At 37.3% G+C, this 16,289-nt stretch overlaps 1 protein-coding gene and 1 long non-coding RNA gene across 3 annotated transcripts in view; one reads left to right on the top strand and one right to left on the bottom strand.

Moving 5' to 3' along the window:
* Window positions 1-16,289, top strand: part of LOC137982332 (uncharacterized) — a 115,562-nt gene that overhangs the window by 75,777 nt on the left and 23,496 nt on the right. For both annotated transcript variants that reach the window (XM_068829414.1, XM_068829415.1), the window contains exons 7-15: window positions 1,857-2,120; window positions 2,897-3,142; window positions 3,563-3,826; window positions 5,874-6,119; window positions 7,244-7,504; window positions 9,124-9,369; window positions 9,495-9,755; window positions 11,841-11,951; window positions 15,992-16,110. In XM_068829414.1, the coding sequence (XP_068685515.1) occupies window positions 1,857-2,120; window positions 2,897-3,142; window positions 3,563-3,826; window positions 5,874-6,119; window positions 7,244-7,504; window positions 9,124-9,369; window positions 9,495-9,755; window positions 11,841-11,951; window positions 15,992-16,110 (2,018 nt within the window). The remainder of the gene's footprint in view (window positions 1-1,856; window positions 2,121-2,896; window positions 3,143-3,562; window positions 3,827-5,873; window positions 6,120-7,243; window positions 7,505-9,123; window positions 9,370-9,494; window positions 9,756-11,840; window positions 11,952-15,991; window positions 16,111-16,289) is intronic.
* The window catches only part of LOC137982449 (uncharacterized), a 3,713-nt gene continuing 3,545 nt past the window's right edge, over window positions 16,122-16,289 (bottom strand). The window contains exon 3 of the long non-coding RNA XR_011118709.1: window positions 16,122-16,289. This exon is cut by the window's right edge and continues 166 nt beyond it. This is a non-coding gene — a long non-coding RNA (uncharacterized lncRNA).

A 16,289-nucleotide genomic window follows, 5' to 3' on the forward strand; every position in this document is an offset into this window, starting at 1 on the left:
TTAGCTAGCGGGGACACTTCTCTGTACAAAAAAATATTTATCTTTGATTAAGTGGAGTTTTGGGAAATGCAGAGAACTCAGAGGAAAAACCTCCAAGAGAGGCAGTGCATGAAATTACTATTATCAATTACTTACTGGGTTCATACTGATTGCCAGGTTTTGGAATCAACCATGTTCTTCAATACACTGTGGCTTGGATTTCCTGCATTTCTGTACCAAATGTAACGAGGTCTAACGAAAGTAATTAGCCATGTTCCTGTCATAAAACTATTCACTTGATACTTCATGTCGGACAAACAGAACGGTAATCGAAAAAGCTCATACGGACTTCCCAAAGCACACACCAGTTCCCTTCTTCAAATTTTTACTGTGTTATAATCTCAGACAATTTGATGAGCCTCCTTTCAAATCAAGCATGATAGAACAGCAATGAACACAACAGTATTACACCTGATAATTGCTTTGACTTCATTTCTGGCCCCCACTCTATTACTAAATGTAACTAAAATTGCTTTAATTGACTGGAGCACATACTAGTGATTGATTCATGAAAACGCCTGAAGTCGCAAAGGAAATATCCGATTCTAATCACACTTTACCTTCCTTCGCACTTTTAACACGCCTTAACGTTATTGCACTGTTTAGAGCAATAACAAGCGCAATGTCTTGACTAGTTTCAAACGTTAGTGTGAGCTTTGAAAATGGATGATTTTTGATCTAAGGGTCTTGAGCATGCAGTCTCTGCGATCTGTTCAGACTTTGTTCCTGTACATTATATACACATAGTCTCAGACATGCTGTGAAGACATCAGTTTAGTTTCTAAATTTAATAAGCTCTTGGTTTTACATTTTTGCCAAAAGCCCCTTGGCTCATACATGTAATTTTACGTACATGTATGTAGTATGTTTGCATGTGTAATGCATACTCTTGTACTAAGTACTAAGTTTACAGTAAATTAAAATAATGGTCATGATGACAATGGTAATGCACATGTATACAAGATGACTCTTCCACTTGTACTTGAATTACTGTGACATTGAAACAATCAAGGAATGTTAAATTAGAGGACATTGAAAATGGATGATTTTTGGCTGTTCTTTCGGTGTCTTCATCCATTACGCCAATTTTCAATGGGGGGATCACCGAAGGAGGAAATGTGAATTTGTCATGTCAAGCATTTGGTATCCCCCCATCAACTGTGTTCTGGGTCAACAGTAGTAATGGAGAGCGTACAAATGGAACTGAGTTAGTTATCAGAAATGTTAGCAGGAATGAAGCTCGAGAATACATATGTGAAGCAACAAATCCATGTGGAAATGCTTCGGAGTCTGCAACAATTGATGTACAGTGTAAGTCATCTGCGTCTATTAAAAAAGTGATCATAGAAAACCTAATAAGTACATTGTACAGTCGGAAACTACTTCCTGATTATAGAAATTTGCCTGTGGGGTTCATTTTACTTAAAGTTTTTTGTTTAATTTCTTTATTTTTAACTGCTTGTACGGCAATAATCCTGGCTGAACATTCATTAGGTAAGCTGACATTAAAGTAGCAACAAGGATAGCACTGACCAAAATATTATGACCAAAAAAGAAAAACAACGACAAAATAAGGAAGGGAAAAAATATTGGACAAAAAAGTAAGAAACTTTGGCAATTATTTTACCTTTACTGCACATGTAACAGTAATCTCACCCAGGTTGTCGAAACATCAGTCAAATGTTATTTTAAATAATCTCTCGCGGGATTATACTTACCCAAACGATTGTACTTCATCTAATTATGATATTTTTTACAGGTAAGTTGTGTACATGTAGTCAGAGAACTGTACTAACATTTTTTGGTCTTCATTATAGACCCACCAGAGGGAATCCAGTTACACGTGAGTGAAGAAGAAGTGTGTAATGGAACAACCATCTCTTTCAGTTGCTCAGCTGAAACTGCAAACCCCATGGAACTCAATTATCAGCTTTATGAGAATAACACCATGATAGGTGTCATTAGCAGTACTGGAGTTTGGAACAAAACAATGACAGTTGGAGGAGTATTTGTCTACAAGTGCATGGTGAACAACTCTGTTGGGACAGCTATGAGTTCAAGTGTGTCTGTTAATGTGAATGGTGAGCAAAGATCTTTTGGCATTAGTGAAAAGATGATGAAATACCTGAAAACTGATCAATAAATTATGCAGTATTATCCAACTGCAGTAATGTAGGGTACAAATCATGTTCAAATGTAGTACAATTATCCTGTGATATTGTGTGGTTACTTGGGCAGTTGGTTATTTTGTACTGTAGAAAAGGCAATCACATGCAAGTATGATGGAAGACCTGTCACATACCGCCTCTTTTAATATTTCCTTCGCTTTTCCCGCCTTATAAGAAATGCGTATAACATAAAGCAGTTGGATCATAATAAATAATTTATTAGACACTGCACATTTTGGTGTATTGCTGTAAGGAAACGTTTTTATCGATAAAAACTGGAAAAAAACGTTTGTTTCTTTGTTCACGTAAAAAAGTTTGAGGTGTCCACTTTTCAAGAAACAATCTGATTATCTCTTGAGAATGCATGGTTGTACACCCTATTTTCATTTCACGTTCCAATAACCCAAACTAAGATATACTTTCCTTGGTAGGTTGCGCGTGACCTGTGTCTGCGAGACTAAAATGAACATTCGATTTGCTCTTTTACTGAGATTTGAATTGAATCTTGTATTTTTTCACGAAATTTGGTTCAAAATAATGACACAACTGAACAATAATTCGTCAAACGCTTGAAATAGTTTTTACCTTTCAAACACCATTTATTTTACAATCAAATGAAATTAAGTTCGTAGCTATACCTAATGTTTTAGAGGACATTGAAAATGGATGATTTTTGGCTGTTCTTTCAGTGTCTTCATTCATTATGCCGTTTTCAAATGAGGTGATCACCGAAGGAGGAAATGTGAATTTGTCATGTCAAGCAACTGGTATCCCCCCACCAACTGTGTTTTGGGTCAACATTAGTAATGGAGAGCGTACAAATGGAACTGAGTTAGTTATCAGAAATATTAGAAGAAGTGAAGCTGGAGAATACAGATGTGAAGGAAGGAATCCCTGTGGCAATGCTTCGGAGTCTGCAACAATTGAAGTACAGTGTAAGTCATTTACGTCTATAAAAAAAGTGATCGTACACAGGTAGCAAACATAATAATTTCATTGTACCGTTTGAAAGTACTTAGTTAGCAATAGACATGAAAAGCCACAAGTCTAAATCTGATAGACATTTTGCCTGTGGGATTCATTTTACTTAAACTTTTTTTGTTTAATTTCTTTATTTTAAACTGTTTTTACTGCAATATTCCTGGGTAAACGTTCAGTAGGTAAGCTGATAAGGACAAGGTAGCTGTAGCTTTGAATACCCATGACATGTAGCTGATAAGGACAAGGATAACACTGATCAAAATATTATGACTACAAAAGAAAAAAAAATACAAATTAAAAGAGGGAAAAAATATTGGACCAAAAAGTACATGTAGACAGAGAACTGTACTAACATTTTTTGGTCTTCATTATAGACCCACCAGAGGGAATCCAGTTACACGTGAGTGAAGAAGAAGTGTGTAGTGGAACAACCATCTCTTTCAGTTGCTCAGCTGAAACTGCAAACCCCATGGAACTAAATTATCAGCTTTATGAGAATAACATGATGATAGGTGTAATCAGCAGTACTGGAATTTGGAACAAAACAATGACAGTTGGAGTAGTATTTGTCTATAAGTGCGTAGTGAACAACTCTGTTGGAACAGCTATGAGTTCAACTGTGTCTGTTAATGTAAATGGTAAGCAAATTCAAGATCCTAATTGGAATTGGTGGAGTGATGATGAAATACCTGAAAACTGATCCTTAATATATATTATTAGTATACACTAAAACAGTGGATAGCGTTGAACTCTCGCACTGATTGGCTCTTCAAACTTCGCATATCCTGTGCTATTTACCTCCTAGCAACTCAGGAAAAATGGCGTCCCGATTTGCATTCTTGACAAGTGAAGAAACATCCAAATAATGTTTTTGGGGTGTATATTATCTCACTGTTTTAGTATATACTAACACAACTATTCACCGAAGTGGAGGTGGCTAGCGTTGGATATTTACCTCGCCGCTTCGCAGCTCGGTAAATATCCACCGCTAGCCACGTCCACTTCGGTGAATAGTTGTTAACCATTCACCTCTGAGCAATTCGCGCTGAATTCGCGCCCGAAATTGTAATCTGTGCAGGAATAAATGAGTTAAAATCATCTTTTTGTGCTATCTTATCTTACTGTTTTAATATGTACTAAAACAACTATTCATCTCAGTGTTGGTGGCTAGTGGTGGATATTTGCTAATTATCCAAGTGCACTAAGTAGTGTACAAATCATGCTCAAATGAAGTACAAATATCCTCATACTCATTCCCAGAGCTGGGATCCTTTTGGCCAGTGCCGAAGATCAAGAGCTCTGGCAGGATGCAATTTAACAGTCTGCGATTCACAGGCTTCCAGTCGTTCTATGCTTTTCAAAATGGCGGACTAAGCCAAATTGCTCTCTTCCACAAAGTGGACAGTCCACGATGCGTTGAATCATGGAATGGAAATTCTATTTTTCTCTTAAACCTCAGATAAAATTTTATCTATATTACAAATTACTCTACTCAAACCAGTGGCCAACTTTAAATTTTATTGAAAACCCTCTCTATTGTAGTTACCTGAGCCACGTCTAGGTCTTAGTCATACAGTACCAGTCAAAGGTACATGTAAGTTGATAGTCCCTCAATGCTCTATCCCTGAAACTCGATTCTCTATCCTCGATTCAAGAGAACGTTTCACATCGAGGCTTGAGTCAAGTTCCGAGATGTTCCAGAGCTTTCAAGAAATTTTCAAGACAATTTTTGAGACTCAAATAGAGAAAACAAAGAACTTTCCACTTGATTAGTTTTTCACACCTCTGGGAGCTTCTCCACTTCAGGTCCTAGCCTATTAGATGTACATGAAGTTTATTTACCATGAGGAGCTGAGGAGTCGTAACTCATTAAAACGCTCTCATGAAAAAATGAGAAAAGTAGTTTATCTTACTGTAGGCTTACATGATATCATGTTCGTTAGAACTCAAGCAAGGCATTAAAGTTTTCACTGTTCAATGCGTGCCTTGAATTACTGCAGAATACACATGTACCATGTCATTTCGTGCACTATGAACAATTGTGTTCCTCTTGCCTAGCCTAGAAAGTTTTGCAAAATTGATCGGTCGCTTTGTGCCTGCGTTGTTGATTACAAATTGAATGTGTAAGTAGTTCTCACAAGAAACGGTTGAAGATTTATACTCCAGAATGGTGTTCATGAAATTCAAATTTTTGTATTGCGCAGTATCGACTCTCTGTAACCTTCCTGACTTGAATTTAAGTTCTTCTCCTGCCGCTCACTTTTTAGCAAGGATGATTTTCAAAGTGCATGCTCGAAAAAAATTCACATTAGTAAGGGTGGAGTACGTAATTATGCCGCACATGACTGTGTGCAGTATGTTTCAATCCTCTTTTTACCTTACAATGTATGTAAAGGTTTTTCTTTTGCAACCTGATGTGCTCCTTCATGTGTATTTATGTAATTGACGTGGTAGAAGGAAATCAATTACTGCAGGAAAAATTGCTTTGGAGGGCCATGAAATTTCGTGAATTTTGAAGTCAAATAGTACCATGCATTGCTAAAAATATGATGGTAAATTTCAATGTAGTTTCACATCATAATTACGAAGTAAAACATGTGTGATGTTAATACAAGTTTTAAATAATGCTGTGTGTAAACTTGTACATGTATGAAAAACGTATTGAATTCCTTGTTTGATTTCCAGTGTCTTCATCTATCCGAACTATTTCTGACAAAGTTGTACGAGAGGGCGGCGATGTGACTCTTTTCTGCAATGCATCTGGCACTCCTGAACCGCTTGTTTCTTGGGTAAATGTCCGCAATGACCAGCGCACTCATGGGAAGGAGTTGACATTTGAACATATCACCAGATATCAAGCTGGAGAATACAGATGCGAAGCAACCAATCCATGTGGGAGTACTTCAGAATCTGCAACCATTGATGTGCATTGTAAGCCATTTCTCAGTTTTTGTGTTGCACTTCTTTTTTGCTCATTGCATTTGCTCATTGCAAATTGATGAATGATCTAAGGGTCTTTGCTATCTTGAGAGACTGAGTATGCTTTGTGATGGGAAGGAAGAAGTTACTGGTTTTCATGGCAATCTGCAGGAAGGAACCTCCTGACTAAGAGAAGGGAAAGGCGGGAACTGCATCTGGGGAAGGGGACGTGTTGGTGTGGGTTTGGCACTCTGACACTAATATTACCGACAGGCGTAGCTCAGTCAGTTAGTGCGTGGCTTATCTGAGATGGAGGTTGCCAGTTTGATCCCGCCTCATTTCGGTGATATCTGTTTCGACTTTTATCTGATCCATGTACAGAGCTGTAGCTGTAGCTTTGAATACCCATAAAATGGAGCATTAACGAAACAAGAAGGGGGATGGGTAAAAGGTGCACACCGAGGGCCACAAGTTAACTCCCACTTACAATTGTAAACTAAGCCCTGGGTAAAATACCATTTTAATTGTTTGTTTCTGTTCTTTGCCTGAAAAACTGCAAGCTTAAAGGTTCCTTGCATTGTGTGAAATGGAATAGTGTTGTATTTTTCACAGACGTTCCTTTTTTTTAGCAAAATGAATCACTTCCTACCATGGCCTTTCAAAAGTTGTCATTAGAAATTACTGCTGTGACAATAACTGGTCTCGGCTTCTCCAAAAATGCTGGTAAATTTTCAAAGAAAAATGTGGTTGAGATGTCGATATTAATCAAAGACTGAATAATACCCATCATTCAGTATTTCACTCCTCAATTGCCCACATTTCGTTCATTTGTGCATGCATTGATAAACGTTGCCCGTCCCTCATCCTCTTTGCTTCCAATCTTTCCTTTTCCACTATAAATGCAATTCAGATTCACAAGACCTTGTAGCGTTTACGGGGTCGTGGGTTGAACGACAGCAAAAAAAAAAAAAAAAAAAAAAACCGCTATTGCAGTTGGTTGTGCCCTTTTACTCTAAATAATAAATTAAATGGTTACGTAGCTGTGGAAACTATTTATAATAGTTGTCAAGACTGTTTTTATGACAGTAATGTTTTTACAAAAACAAAACGATCTTGTTAATTGCCTTTCATTTTAGTCAAACCAGAGATGGTTGTATTAGATCCAAGCGCAACAACAGTCTGCCCTGGGGATATCATAGTGTTCAGCTGCTCAGCTTACAGCAACCCTGAAGTGCATACCTATGAGTTGCACGTAAATGGCACTATGGTCAATGAAAGCAGCAAAATGGGAATTTGGAATATAACAATGGCATCCGGAGGAGTATTTGTCTACAAATGCATGGTAAACAACAGTATGGGAACAGCAATGAGCATGGATGTGCCCGTTACCGTCAATGGTAAAAAAACCTCTTTACTTTCAAAGCAATTGAAGGTTACGTCTTATTATAGAAATTATGTCTTACTTTTGTAAGTTAAGGTAAAGGGGCTAATGTCACGTCATTTTAGGGTGTTTCAGGGAAATCTTTAGTTAATCACGAGTTTAAAAGTCGAAAATGGTAATGTTGAATTCCTTTAACAGTGCTTCTGTCAGGATGCGCGGGTGCGGGACCGCACAATTTGATCAAACCCGCGCAATAACGCATAATTCCTAAAGATCCGCAACATCCCGCACAATACTGAGTGATGTGCTTACAGTTTTTATAACTACACGTTTTACTGTTTATAACCAATATTTCTAGAACCTTTTCAAGCGATTTTCACGCCATATCCGTTTCGAAAACACATTCACAGTACAAGGCGTTCTTTGTACATCTGTCAATTCCTACTCAAGGAATTTCACAAGGATAAAAACGTAAAAAAGTATGAAACAATTGATGTGTGAGATAACCACAAACAAATAAACGTTCACACCATAGCAATTGGCCTTAATGAATAGGTAATGTATTCCTTTTGAAACAAGGGACTTTTGAGACAGTTACGAACAAAAAATATCTTTAAAAAAACAACAACAACAGCAAAACTAAACGTTTCGACCGCGCAGCTGGCAAGCCTGTTTTGTTTACGGAAACCCGCATAATTCACCACACAATTTAAGTTCCATCCTGCACAATTTAATTTTTTTCTTGCACCCTGTCGGAAGGTCTGCTTTAATGATAAAAATATCGTTTTAGCGCCAACGAGGTGATTCTGAGCAAAAACAACCCGTATCCAAGCCATTTGCCATAAACTTGAAAAATGTTGGGTCGACGTTTTTCAAGATTATACATATTGTCCATTTGTGTTCATCTATGATTTTCTTTTGCTGTGCTTCTTTTTTGTTGTTGAACAGTTTTAAGTAGTTATTGCAGTGTCTCCTTTTTTTTGGGCATTTTGAGTGTCATGAAATTACTGAGTAGTACATCATTTTGCGTGACATAGCCCCTTTAAGTCTTATTTTTATAAATTATGTCCGATTTTATACTCAGTCTGTTTACTCGCACAGTTGTTGCCAATCAAAGGAGAAAAGTGGTCTTGAGGTATAATATCAGGCTGTCTACATTTGGAAATGTTTCCTACAAGTAATCTCACCGAGGCTCTTAAAAAGAAAGTCCAACTGACACCAGCTAATCAAGACAAAGGATTCAGTGCATGTAAAATTAAAGAACTGGAATGCACATGCTGCTTGTTACAAGCTAGGGAATGTTGTTCTTACTGTACATACACTAGATTTACTCAAATGCAATGAGAAAGGGACCTGTACTCAGTGGTGTGAATAAGCACCGACAGCAGATGAAAAGCGTCAGCTAATTCACTCATTCGACAGAGAAATCGGCATCTTTTTCGTCTAAAGTGGAGTAATTAAAGAGAGAATCCCTCAGAGATTAAAATTCATTTGACAATAACAGCAATCGGTTACTGCACTCAAACTATCTGCCAACTGTAAACTGTATTGAAACTTCTGTGTGTTTGCACTTAATTTGTTTTATGTCCAGTTGTAGCTCATGTTGTGTTACTCACGTTTGCTCATTTTTTTTAGAGCCTTCATTCATCCGTCCATTCACAAAGAAAAATATAAATGAGGAAGAAGACTTGGCCATAATGTGTGATGTAACTGGTATCCCACCACCTAATGTATCATGGGTCAAGACTAGTGATGGAGAGCGTACCTTTGGAAAACAGTTGGTTTTCACAGATATCATTAGGACTGAAGCAGGAGAATACAGATGTGAAGCAAGCAATCTATGTGGCAATGCTTCCGAGTCTGTAGAGATTGATGTGTTTTGTAAGTTGTCTTTATAAGTTCACATTTTGAATGATCATTAAGACAAAGAAACCTGGCAGTTTTTCATGATTTGGTAAGTATTCAGTTTTCTTTGGATGCTAAGTGATTGTTTTCCTTCATTTTAGTTAAACCGGAGATGGTCCAGTTATTTGCCAGCGAAGCAACAGTCTACTACGGTGCGTCCATCACCTTCAACTGTTCAGCTTATAGTCACCCCATGGTCCACACGTATCACTTGTATGAAAATGAAAACATGGTTGAGGAAATCAGCCGTACGGGAGTTTGGACCAGGACAATGTCCACTGGAGGAGAGTTTGTATTCAAATGCATGGTTAATAACACTGTTGGAACAGCAATGAGCCCAAATGTCTCTGTGACTGTCAATGGTAAATGCACAACCCTTTGCTGGCTTTGACATGATTTCAAGAGCAATTTTGAATAAATAAGCAAAAGTAATTTTATTTTCAAAAACGAAAAAAAGTACGGGCCTCACCAATTTGCAGTTTTTGTAAAAAATTAATAGTAGTTACATGTACGTGTATTTATTCCAAATTGCACAAGAAAATTCATGTTATTACTTATTATATACTTATTCATGAAAAGATTAAATAATTGTAATAATCAGAAGCAACTCACTCGTCAGGGTTTTCATTAATTTTTCAACTACCTGTTCGACCGTTGTCTTTAAAACCTCAAATTTGGTGATCTCATGTCCTTGCCACGCAGAGTACAACGTATGTGCAAAAGTGCATGCCGCAGGTGCAGGGCGAGCATTTTTCCTCTTGTAACAAATGATATCACGTTGTTGTTTTAAAGTGAAATTGTCGTTGCCGTAGCCATAGCTCTTTCCTCGCTGTATCATTCAAGAAAAGGGTTGAGAATTTCTGACCCTGCATCGTTCTAGTAAAGCACAAGGTTTCTGACGTTCTAACCTGTATCGTTCAAGAAAGGGTTCAGAATTTTTGACCTTGCATCGTTGAAGTAACTCATTCTGTTGAGATTTTCTGACTCTTTATCATAAAAAAATGGTGCATGTATATGATGTTTCTTTTCCTCATTTTCTTCCAGTTTTGTCCAATATTGTGGTAATGTGCAACAATGGGACTCACCCAATTTAATTGTGTTTATTGAATTACAGTTAGCTAAGCATTCTTAAGATTTCAGGTTTCACATTTCACTGTATCTGAAGATTTGTAGATCAGGTTGAATAAGAGTTTTTAAAAGTGACCATATATTATTAGATGAATTCATCGGGAAGATTATAACCAAGAGTGCTAATTTGGCAGAGATCTCCGGTGGAATAAGTATCTACGGAGCCTCTACATCAGCTCACTACTGTCCAGATCTTTTTTATCAAGCTACCACAAATGTTAATATATATCTTATATTGCCATTAATGCTATGTTGGATAAGCTACACTTTAAGCAAAATTAAAGTAAGGGTCAACTTGAGCTACAGTCCTTAAAGTCTTCAAGAATCAAGGTTTAAGTTTCCAGGATAACTTTTTAATAAAACCAGGGGTTTCAATAAGCACCCACGGCCGACGAAAAGCGTCGGCTATGAACTTCACTCAGGGAAGTCGGCAACTTTTTCCCCTAAGTTGAATTAATTGCAGGATTCCTTCAAACCTAAAGTAAAATTTCGTCATTTTTCTGGACTTGAATGTCCTTTTTTTAAACCTCAGTTTCAAAATGATTATCAGATTTGATACTGCCATCTTCGAGCTACAGTAAACGGCATTTTTGCCTAGACCAACCGTCGCATTTTTTTAAGTAATTCAATTACGTTTAGTTAAGTCTGCAAACATATCAAGACGTTTGTATGCAAAACAGGTTGTTATTGACTAATCGTTGCATCAAGACTTGTTTTCCACTCAAACAGTAAAAATGTTTCGTTTAGTTGCAATGGTTAAGCCTTTTCGTTCGTTCAGATTAAAATGACATATTCTTATTGTTCGACAGAACTGATTTCTCATGTTGACTGAAAAAAAATATTGCGCTTTGTCTCGACAAAAAACCGAAAAGTTTCAAAAAAAGGTTGCCGTTGACGGCAGCTTGAAATTGATAGTAATGATGACATGAAGTTGTCAAAACGTCATATAAGGTTTAACTCGTTAATTTTCCTTTTGAAATGGTTTTCCAAATCTTTCTTCGCTGGAAATTATCAAAAGAATGCGTTTAATTGCACACTCAGTGTCGCTGTTGATAAGAAATCTTCCTTTATCTTTGTACTCAATTTGGGGCTGGGAATCGCATTTCAGAGCTTCCAGATTTTAAAATCTTCTGGGGGAGCATGCTCCCAGACCCTCCTAGACGAAAGGGCCTAGGGGCCCCTTGTTGATACAGTCGGCTGCTAGACTTAAACCAGCCGCCTACTTAAAATTGTATCGAAACCCCTGAAAACATTTTTGAATAAAACTGTAAGGCTTTGTGTTAAGAAAGAGACCAAAGTTGAATTCTCTCTTGTTTTAGGAGAAAAGTGTGAGCCAACTTGTACAGATGGAAAAGTATGCTTAGCTCTTGGAACAAAGCATTTTTGCAGTTGCCCTTATGGAAAAACTGGGGGAAATTGTGAACAAAATGGTATGAAAGTGTATGTGATGATTTTGATAGTCAAACCCTGTTAATACGGACACCGGACGGACCATGTGGTGTCCATGTTAATAGGGTTATGTAAATTAAGTAAAATATGCAGTACTGTACATCTTATTGGAGCAAAACGTCAAAAAATATAAAACAAAACATAAACATCAACAAACTGAAAGTCTTTAGGGTACAAAGCAGCCATTTTCCTAGTCTATATGAACGCAAAAAAATTAAGTCGCCCATCTATACCATGAAGCATTACCCATTATTGCATGGGCTAATTCCGTATAAAGAATTGTACGAAACATTAAAGTTACCTCTTTCATTTATGTTCATTTCCTCATTAAATGACATTCAGTGCTCGAAATCATTTATTTGCAAAATAGTCAGTTATTGATATTTGAACAGCAGTATTTAACTTTCGCTGTTATGTCCCTTTACAAGAGATAAAGCTCATGAAAGAAAAAAGTTGACGTGAGTGTCCGTATTAGCGAAGTTAATTTCCTATGAGAATTAGTTGTTGGGGAAGAAAGAATGTCCGTTGTCAGTGTTAAAGGGTGTTTGCATTGAGCAGGTTGAACTTTGAAAGAATATTTGGGCTTTCCCAGGTTCGTAATAATGGGGTGTCCGTATTTAGCGGGTGTCTGTAAAGCGGGTTCGACTGAATTTATCGCTGGCAAGACGTTAAGGTCAGCTCTCACATGAAATTGCCTGCTGGTATGCAGCAATAGATTCCTTGTGTCCACTTCTTGATGGAGAGTATTTAGATTGCCTATATGTCAGGAGTAACAGAAGCTGTCTATATATGTTTCAAGTGCTACTATGATGGGGGGGGGGGGGGGGGGGGAATCACTACCTCTTTCTTCTTTAGATTTTGAAAGTGTGTTTGTATAAATCCTGACTTGCGAAATTTTGAGCTCTTCCCGAAGTTGTTTACTTGAGTTTAAGTGTTGGATTTCACAGTTTGCCATTACTTATGTTCAAAACTGATCAGTTAGACCTCAGAGGGTTGGATCTGGGGAAAAGCGACGTCATTGACTCACTACCTTAAAATTTCAGGGTGTGAATCCAGCTTATTGTATATGCAAAGTTTAAAAGCCCGAAACTCCTTTGCTGCATATTGATTCAGCAGCGTTCACACGCATTGCATTCTTAAAGTAGGGAGTCTTTAACGTCATAATCGTATTGATCCAGCTCTATCAAGATCTTAAATTTAGTAATGTTGAACCGTTAAATAGGAAAAGTCCTATAAAAATAAACAGGTGTCTTGTTGAAATCAAGGCTCAAAACTTTGGTCATGTAGTATTTAGTTAACATAGTTTTGAAATTTAAAGAAAAAGAAAAATGATTTTTTGGGCATAGTAGCACTAGTCTTTAAGAGACGTAGAATAATTTCCAAATGTGCATTCACGCAACACATGTTAAGAAACCAAATTTTAAATTGGGAATTGATAGATGAAAAGGGAAAAAATGTAAAATTGAGGAGAGATGTGAGTATAACTTGTCCATACTTGGTACACAACTACAATTAAACCTACAGTAAAAAATGCACTCCCCTTTTCAGTACTGTACGATGCAGCAGAGAATATTTTTGGTTTCATTTTATTATATTATTCAATCATTAACTTGTCTACTGTAGTTTGGTTCTGATATTGTGAAGGTAACAAGCTTGAAAGGTTGTAAAACAGGCCATCTCACAGTCATTAATTATTCATAAGGTGATCATCCAACCAAGAGACACCAATTTCGTCTCGTGCATGTGGTTTGAATCACTCATGAAACACTTGAATAACAAGCTACCCATGAGTTCCATGTATTATCAAACCCTAGAGTTTGATAAAGAATCAACCCTCATTAACACCCTCTAATAAGATGCAAGAAGAAATTTTCTAAAGAAAACATCAGCGCGTTCGTTCGCTTGTTTACATTAATTACAACTTTTACAACTTACAACTTTATTGACAAACAAATCATAACGATACAAACAAGACCATGGTGGCCCACAGTTAGCATTGCTATTCTAGGCGGGCCACTTACACTGCGACATTATTACTGGCTCTCACAAGTACATAAAAAGACACTTCAAAATTTACAAGAATTACACAAACAAACGCCTCGTACATGAGAGAAAAAAGTGTTAAAAAAATGAAAATAATATGTAATAAATAAATGATCTGAGGTATTATTGGTAACTGTTAAAGAAAAATCACATGCTTCAAAAGATTGATGTAGCGCATATCAACATTCATCTCCTCAATTTTAAGAAACTTCAAGAGTAATCCGTTCAATTTACGTTTAAAGTGTGTTTTCCTAAGGTGGCGAATTTTAGGGGGGGGGATACCTTTTTATTTATTATTTTACAGTTCTTAAAGTAACCAGAGGCCATAGACTGATCACAAGAACTCTTCGAATTACCAATTTCAACAGTATAGTGCGGCACTTAGGCGCCAACACCTCAGAAACCTCAGCAGACTTGACTTCACTAATCTTTTCATTCTTAAATAAAGCGTTCGACCGATGACCAGTCTGGCTGATTTTGCTTGCTGAAAACGTGATAAAGCCATTGCAGAAGAGGATGAAGGATCTAAAATTAAACCTTGATTTTAAAATCATCCACAGTATTGTGATAACAAAGCAAATCACCATAACAATACAATTTTTCGTAACAACAAACTTGCCGACAACATCTGAGAAATTCGTGAATATTTCCAATTTCTTTTATTCCTGAGCCGCGATTCGCCCTTGTCACACGGCGGCCATATTGTCCAGGGAGACCAAAAGAGCTTTGTTTTACCACGCCAAGCCTCGCAGTGTAAATCATGGGGGCGAGGCTTGGGGTGGTAAAACAAAGCTTTTTTAGTCTCCTGGGACAATATGGCCGCCGTGTGACAAGGGCGAATGGAGAAGCCATTTCAAAAACTCGTGCATCGTGTTTCATCAGGTGTTCCAAACACTCTACAACCGTGAATAAAAGCACTCGGCTTGCGTCCTCGTGCTTTCATCAGTTTTCTTGTGTTTGGAAACCGTGATAAAGCATTTGCACTCGACAGTGTCGTTTTTGAAATACTACATCAAGATCATGTGTTGCATTTTCCCATTTGGAAAATAACTTCGCTGCAAGGTGATTATGTTCTACACAAAGCAGGGGCACCCAACGATAATCTTTGGTAAAATATATGTGTTCGGGAGAGTCAAACTGTTCTATGAATTTCGGTTCTACGTTTCCAAACAGCTATAGATTTCTTCAATAAAATATCACATTAGAGATTCACAACTAGGGAAATGTAGTCTCTTACATCGTCGGACGGGATGTTTTTGTAAGTTCTGTCACTCATTAAATTGTTCTAGGTGATAAAAACATCTCTTTAGACATTACAAGGGGCCTAAAAATGTCTCTCAATGGCTATTGGCTTAATTTGCTCGTTAGGTGCCCTCGACAACGACGCGTTATACGTACACAAAGAGCACCTTAATCTTGCTTTGTGTGTTATCAACAGACTGTCGTGAGTCACCAATTTCGATTTTTATTTGGGTGGAGCACGTGACTTGTTCGCTTTTTTTGTGTGTGTTTCTAAGAGCAAACAAATGCAGGCATTACTAAACCACGAAACACTGAAACGGCGAAACACCAAAACGCCATGTATGACTCCACTATACATTGAATACTCACCGACAAATGTTGGAGTTGAGATTAAATATCCGTTTTAGGCCTAATTAGACCCAAAACGTTTTTGCTTCAAATCGCAATTTTAATTTTAACCGTAATCGTAATCTCAATGAATTAAGAGCAATGAAACATCTTTTTAGGCCTCTTTAGGCCTGAAACCATGTTCAATCTCAAAATCCAACCTTCGTTGGTTAGTATTCAGTGTATAGTGGGGTCGTACATGGTTTTTTGGTGTTTCGTTTCGCTGTTTTGTGGTTTAGTAGTAATGTCCAACAAATGCATAATTACTAGACTCCAGCTTTTTTGTGAAGTTTGCAAGCCTTAATTGTTGTTTTGATTCCATTGTTGTCATTTTCGAAATTTTTCATAGATACTTTGGTGAATGTAGTTGAAGTAGGATTTGAGTTCACAAACGAAGAATTTAAACCACAATATGAGGACCTGCAAGAGCAAATTACCAAGGAGTTAATCGGAAGAATTAAAGAGGCGGTAAGTTGTTGTTAGTTTTTGTTGCACGCTTCTCATGTTAACGATTTAATCTCTCAGTTACTGAGTCGTTGTCAATATTATTATCTTCTTGCTTCTTGTCCTTGTTTTGCTTGTCCTTATCCTCCATTGTTGTGAGAATTCTCCTGATTTTTAACACAGTCATCCTCATCCTCGTTATC

The sequence above is a fragment of the Montipora foliosa genome, chromosome 13 (assembly GCF_036669935.1).
Source record: "Montipora foliosa isolate CH-2021 chromosome 13, ASM3666993v2, whole genome shotgun sequence".
NCBI classification, from domain to species: domain Eukaryota; kingdom Metazoa; phylum Cnidaria; class Anthozoa; order Scleractinia; family Acroporidae; genus Montipora; species Montipora foliosa.